General features: G+C 40.3%; 1 protein-coding gene across 1 annotated transcript in view; it reads right to left on the bottom strand.

The window, feature by feature from the left end:
- Positions 1–6: 6 nt before the first annotated feature.
- The window catches only part of METTL16 (methyltransferase like 16), a 17,700-nt gene continuing 10,269 nt past the window's right edge, over positions 7–7,437 (bottom strand). The window contains exons 6-9 of the mRNA XM_006032484.3: positions 7,254–7,323; positions 2,864–2,953; positions 1,795–1,968; positions 7–1,695 (exon numbers count right to left, since the gene is read on the bottom strand). Of these exons, the coding sequence (XP_006032546.1) occupies positions 1,084–1,695; positions 1,795–1,968; positions 2,864–2,953; positions 7,254–7,323 (946 nt within the window). The 3' untranslated portion in view covers positions 7–1,083. The remainder of the gene's footprint in view (positions 1,696–1,794; positions 1,969–2,863; positions 2,954–7,253; positions 7,324–7,437) is intronic.

Raw genomic sequence — 7,437 nt, 5'->3', positions numbered from 1 at the left:
GAATCAGGAAACACCAGCAGTACAAGCTTAACCGCCTCCTAGATCTACAGAAGAATTATAAAAGCACAAGGCTTTTGCAGCAACTGGTGCCCCAAATTCTGCAGCTGAAACCTAGCACCCATCAGAATGTGAAGCATTCCCACCCATTGGCATCCCCTACAATGAAGTTCTGATCTGCAGGAATAAAGGGCATTCCTTAATTTTCCCTTCATTAAAAACAAATTTGAGTTTAAAGTGAAACTACATCCTTCAGGAACAAGAGTTTAACGCCACATTTCAACACATTAGGGCAAGGAATGCCATGCAGATACACATACACAAAGAGACATGTGCCACAGTTAAACTCCATTTGACAGGAGTAATCTCTCAAATAAATGTATTTTATTCTTTAAAGCCCACTACTTGTATATATTCTCTGCTGCTTTGTTTTATATGAACCAAGTAACTAATACCCAATGTTTACAGAGTTTCCAATGCCATTCAGCACGACTACTTGGTGCTTGCATGAACCTGGCATTTAGGGAACTGACGCCTCTTCTCAATCTGTAAACCAGAAGGCTAAATATTTTGGGAAACAAGGAAAGATGCATCTTCCTATGGAGCCTAGGCTCTAGAGGGCAACACATATGATACACATGAAAAAGTTCAGAACAAAACTCGCCTTGACATAGTAGTACTGGGAGAAAAACAATTGTGTTGAAGATCGTTTCTAGTTAGCAAAAAGCAGAATGAGAAATGCATCCCTTTGTCAAATTAAAGAGACCCAAATCAGCTGGACTGTTGCCATCTAAAGTTAGTCCCCTGTCGCTACTAAAACATGCTTCAATCTAACAGTAAGAACAGTGTAATTCTGTTACAGCACTGCACCCCACCCCTTTCCTGATCATGTCATATCCCCAGAAAATCTCTGCAGTTAAAAAAGGCTCTGTTTAAAAATAAAGTTGACTTTCATCTGAATTTGGAGTTTTCTTCATTGTAAGAAAAACTGTGTTAGCATAACATTTTAAGCTATTAAAACCAGGTTTACAAAAATCCAGAAGTGCTTGATTCTGAATAGCAGAAGTGCCATATTCTGAATGAGGGCTAACTACCAACCAGCCGAAAAATTTGGTTTCTTAAGTAGGTGCACAACTGGTTCATCAAGTCTCTGTTCTGTCCTTCAACCCAGTGCATCTCCACTAACACATCATCCCCTTCTTTCTTCAGATTCATCAAACACTTAAAAAGAAAGCGCCCACTAGTTCCTTGGGAAGTTTGTCCTTTTTCAGTTGTTAGCTTGCCAACATCATCTGGAATACTGGACTCCTCCTCGATATTACTGGAGTCTTCACTCACTAACACTGCTTCCACTTGCTTTGTTTCTGTGTCCTCTTCCATGAGGTCCTCGCTGTTTTCATCTTTTGCAGGAGAATCTTCACTTTGCTGGTCAGTCTTGGTTGAGCTCACATCTTCAAGTGTCACAGACTCTATTTCAGAACTTTCAGTCTTGTTTTTTTCAGAATCTAAGCTCAGATTTTTTTGACTGCTTCTCTCCTCTTCCATTGCTTGCAGGATATCTTCAGAAGCTCGAGGAAGTTCTCGTAGATGTCTTACTCTCTCTCGTTTCTTTCTTCTCAAATGAATCCAAGAATTTTCAATGGCTGTTAAAAAGAGACTAACTTCACCTTTTGCAGATGGTGCGCTTTTATGCTGAACCTGTTACAGGAAAGAGCAGAATTTCACAATTACGATTTACAAAAAACGCCCATCTAGAATTTACTATACTGTTCCCACATGTAACACTTAATGTTGTACCTTCAGATCATCAAGTATTTTTTCTATCCATGCTGTAACCACAGCTATTGCTTCCACAACATCCCAGCCCATTGTTAAAGCTTTGCTGGATAATTCTTTGATTGTAGATGCCAGGACCATAAATGTAATCGGCTTCCGAGGCTTTTCTAATTTTCTTCTTTTAGAGGGAGGCGACTACAAAAAAAAAAAGAAAGAAAAAACAGTGAAAACACAGAATACTGATGGTCTTTGTGTAAGTCAATATTAATGTGATGGCTTTCACACTCAATGCACAAAAGAAGCCAACTGTCACACCCATGTCTGTACTACAGCATGCATTTACTGACATGGCTTGTGCCTCACTCTACTTTCACAGAGAACTTTTAAGACAGCCTGAAGAGGCACATATATTTTAAGCTGGCCTGCTGCACAGGGATGAATTTTACCCTAAAGTATTAAAAACCTTTATGGGTTCCCTTTGGTTGCCATCTGTTTCAACAGGAAACTGTCAAACATGGCTCTCAGTACTGCACGAGACCCTCTAATATTACAGCTCTGATCTTATACACATTGAGCCTGTTCACTACTTCTCTCACACTCAGTTATTGCACATACTAATTGTATGAAAGACATTTGGCCCCATAAAAGCAAACGGTTAATTTAGGTAGTAATCAAAACTTCAGTTTTACCGAGACATGGAAGCTAAAAGACACCGACAAAGTTGCACCTTAAATTGGAACTCCACAAAAAAGGTAACCTGAACAAATTCCAACTCTGTTCAAAAAGTGGCATTTTTTGTTGTTAAATCCATATTTAGGCACCTAGAAAGAAGTGACCCACTGAAACCCAGAGACAAGTTTTTCTGACTGGATTTCTTTCTAGAGAAGCTGGGGTTCAAAACAATTCTCAAGTAACAGTTGATTACTGGTCCAGTAAAGGACTAATACTGCCCCAAGTGCAGGCTTGCACTGCCATGCAGCTCAGACCATTGTTTTCCCCACCCAATCCCTAAGGTTGAAAGGAATAGTGTAATTGTGTTGTAGAGAAATGTAGGTGGCCATGAAAAACAAACCAAACCCCAAAGGCTTACCGGCACATGTACATCATCATAGAAGCTCCATGCCAGTGCCCACCTCATGGTACGGCCTTGACAGAATTCAGTGTGAGTTACTTTAGGAACCTACAAAGAGCAACATAAAATTTCAAGTTAAAAAACTGTCATTCTATTGTACACACCTTTTCACAGACAAAAAGCACTGTTAATATAACAAATTAAGGTTGTCCTATGTGTTATTCGCCCTTCTAGAATGTGAAGGTCAGTAATACAAAACTTCTGGAAACTGGGAGATAGAGTTACGGTTATATTGGTGCAAGTCTTAACTCTGCCCTTAAAAGAAGGAACGGCCGTTATCAAGGAATAACGGCCACAAATTGTTGGAGAGTAGGTTTAGATTAGACATCCGTAGGAACTACTTCACAGTCAGGGCGGCTAGGATCTGGAACCAACTTCCAAGGGAAGTGGTGCTGGCTCCTACCCTGGGGGTCTTTAAGAAGTGGCTTGATGCCTACCTGGCTGGGGTCATTTGAGCCCGGTTTTCTTCCTGCCCAGGTAGGGGGTCGGACCTGAAGATCTACAAGGTCCCTTCCGACCCTACTTTTATGAGTCTATGAGAACCAAATGTGACCAAAGCACATATATTTGCACTTCACCTCTGCAAAAAGTGCACACCCCTCAGGGAAAAGGGCACTTGATAGAAAACACAAGACAAAATCTTATGACTAAGTAAACAGAACAAGAGCTGCCTTGTCCAGCACTCAGAAATACTGAGCTTACTCCCCACAATTACCCTTTTCACATTAAACCTTGCACATGCTTACATCCATGGGATTCCATGCTATCAGTTTTACAGTTGTGACAGTTGTCCTCCTAATGCAGGAAAAATATTCCCCAACTATCCATGATTAATCTAGTGAATTGGAGATAGTTCACCTCCCAATGACTTAACAAGTATCTGATTCAATTAGCTATGGTAAATAAAATAATCAAATCATAATTCAGTTTTCTGATGTAGCTGCAAAACTAATCTGAAAAAATATCAAAATAAATCACTGCTTTAAAATGTAGTGCGTACCTTCTACAAATGAAATCTACATCTATATCTGAGTTGTAAATAATATGTATTAACATTATATCAAACAACAAAAATGCACTTTTTGTAGAAAACAGTGATTAAACCAAGGCTTCCTGACCAATTATTTAAATTGTGGTTTAAATCAACTTGATTTAAATCAAATCCACCCTGCTATAAGGCATGATCAACTAATTAACTGCACCATAAATAGTAGCAAGGCTATATGTGCAGTTGTCTGGTGGCATCATGAAGGGACAAACCAGCCAAAAAGGTGTTCCACAAAATATGTGGAACATCTTTGTGGCTTGTTTGTACAGTGCCATAACTTGTATGTGTAGCACCCAATGCTGATACTGTCAATCATTTGATGATAGAGGTAGTCATTGGAACTGGGACAACCCTGGTCCCAATGCTGAAAGTGACCTATTAGGAAAGCAGTTTGCCAAGTTAAGTGCATGTTTTTGGACATTCCTATGCATGGGGATCCCAAAATCAGAGAGCTTCTGCCCAATCCTGGGGTGTGTGTGCTGGGACTTTTAAAAGTCATGTGTGCAGTCCAGAAAGGGGTTAATCAACTCCCCCTCTCCAGCATTTGCAAAACCATGTCCCAGGCTCCCTGCTGGCACTGGCACATTTGGGATCCCTGATCCCAAAATTCGTGCTTCCTGCCATGTATGTGTGACATGACAGGAGATGCAATTGTTGAAATCGGGGATTAGATCCCATTGAGCCATTAAGTGAACATGTGCCAAACCCCTGAATGGAAGCAAACTTCCTCTATAAAAGAAGTGTGTGTGCAAGTACTCTGAAGCACATACAGGGAAGCTCAGACCTTTCCAGAAAGGCAACAACAACCAGATCTCAGACCAATGATAAATCTGCAAAGCTGCTCCAACTAATCAACCTCACCATTACATATAATTACACATAACAAGGAATGCAGCTGAGGGTTCATGTAGATAATTCCCAAGGGCTACCAACAGCTCTAGGGCCAGAGTGAAGGTACATGCCAATGCAACCTTAACTTAGCATTCACCAACTGTCAGGGAATAGACACCTGATTGTCAGCAAACTCAATATTCTGGAAGGTCACGAACCACCACAGACCACCCTTAGCCCTGCCTTTTGGGTAGCAAAGGCAGTGTTGTAGAAGTAATTGTCATATATGCAGCCAAAACACTCCTGTAATACCACCAAACCTACAGAACACTCCCATCAGTAGGTCAACAAACCTACTGAACAAGAAAAAGGATAGTCATTCTGTCCACAGCAATACAAGAATTGGAAAGAGGGGAAGGTTTTGAGGGAAGATCAAGCATTCCATATTAAGTCACGTTAAGTTTTACTCAATAGCTGGACTTCCTCAAGGAAGTGTCAGAAAGACTAGTTGAAATTTTAGTATGAATAGATAAAAATTTGACCATTTCAGATACAGTGCTCAAAATATATTTATACATGAAATCATTGAAAAATAAAGTATAAAGAGAGAAAAAGAGGGAGCTGAGGACAGTTCTAAGTGACACACATCCCAAGATGGAGAAGAAAACCTACTGTACAAGATATCAAAGGAACAATTAGATATGTAGGAGGAGTGATCAGAAGATCAGTGTCAGAGGCAGCTGCCTAGTCAAGAATAACAAAGAAGGAGTAAGTGGCCCCCAATATTTGGCCAAGAAGATGTTATTAGAGGCTTTAGTTGATAAGCACCCCTTGTTTCAGGGGCACCTGGCTAAACCCCTAGGGACAGAGGTAGGGCTGGAAGCCATGTCCAGCAGAGATCCCTTGAACTCTTACTATGCATTTTCTACTTCAGGAACAGCTTTGTGTTCTGAAAAAAAGTATTTTATCTAACCAAGGGCATAGAGTAGGTTGTTTAGGCTGGGGGAGATCACTTGTTGCTTAGTTGTTTATAATTGCTGGCCTCACTAGAGGAAAAGCTGTATCAACAAAGTTCCGGAGCTGGAAGGGGGGTTACTTGGGGGGGAGCTGGAAGGGGGGTTACTTGCTGGGCTTGCTACACATTTCATCACATCAGCAAGTTTAACCTGTTACGTAGCTATATAAGGCAGACGCCCACTGGGGTGGGTGTGCTTGCTTTGCGAACGATTGCCAAGCACCACTTTCTGCGCAGGAAATAAAGGTTAAGTTGGATCCTTCACCCCTGTGTGTTTATTGGCACAAGCGCACCGGGCACGAACTCACTGTCCTTTGGGGACAACATAGTGGTAGCCATTTTGATGAAGTGCAAGAGGTAAGAGACATGGAAGAGTAGCATTTCAGGACAGACATTGCCAATTCTTATCTGAAAACTCAACTGTGTTCCTCCAGGACTAGATCTTTGCAGTCTCCAGCAGCTTTAACTGGCCTTGTATTATAAAAAAATCCCAGAATTAAAAAAAAAAGGATAACTTAAAATGCAATGGAAACCATGGATTCCATCATTCTTCATATTTACTGCCTCTACCCCATAATATCTGAATAAAAACAAAATCCATCACCCTGATGGAAACTTCTGCCAGAAATATTTACATCTATATCTGGTACCTACCCCTTGCTAGTGATGGTGTGTAAGCTGCAGTATCAGAAAGTGAAAAGATTCTGTTTCTGCCTTCCTCCCCACCATGGGGAGGTCCTTACTGCAGGACAAATAAATTGAATAAATACAGAAATTGCCAGCCTCTGCTATTTCTAAGGAAATCCACTGAGACAAGATGCTGGTTGGAAGAAGCAAGAAGGCTAGTGCTTAACACCCAAAAAGCCAATTCACTGTTTAGTAAATTAACTGATCACCTGGGGCAGACAATCAGGCCTCTTAATGTGTGTATATAGTCCTTCTCATACTGACTTCATTAGTATACAAGAGTACAAATTAACTGAGAAATAACATAACATCACAGGTAACTCAGCCAATGGCACTATATGATCTAAGCCACCACCCCTGGCTTAACTATAAATTATTAAAAACTTTGCTTAATTATTTTATAAGCAAGTTTCTTCAAACATAACTGAGGGACTAGTTTTCAATTTCCTTTAACTATGAAGTGTCCATATGGTAAGTCAAACGTGTCAGCCAGAAAGGCAAGGAAAATTAAGGTCCTAAAGGAGTTTAATAAGTTCTCAACAATTAATCTGGTAATCAAAGAGTACGTTCTGAAAAAATAAAGAGGACGCAATATCTCCTTATGAGAGTGAATCTGCTCCAAGTTTAAAACTCAGAGCTAATTCTGCCATAATACAGAAGCACCTTTCAAAGAACAAATTAATATTAAATGCCAGGGGTAGGTAATGCACACAGAAAAGTTCAAGAAAAAGTATATGCAACCTTACTATGTTTAGATAAAGACTTACCCCCTGGATACGAAGCTCTTCCTTTAATGGAGCTAAACTGCATTTCTTTCCTAGCATGCAGCTGTACCATCTGCAGACAACAATTTACAACCAATGCTTTTTAGAAACACAGATCAAATGAAATTAGCAACTAACTTCAAGGACCATTTCCACCAGAACTCTAAAAACATCATTGAAGAGGAAT

This window comes from Alligator sinensis, unplaced genomic scaffold, assembly GCF_000455745.1.
Source record: "Alligator sinensis unplaced genomic scaffold, ASM45574v1 scaffold1301_1, whole genome shotgun sequence".
In the NCBI taxonomy this organism is placed as follows: domain Eukaryota; kingdom Metazoa; phylum Chordata; order Crocodylia; family Alligatoridae; genus Alligator; species Alligator sinensis.
This window is presented reverse-complemented; position numbering and strand designations above follow the sequence as displayed.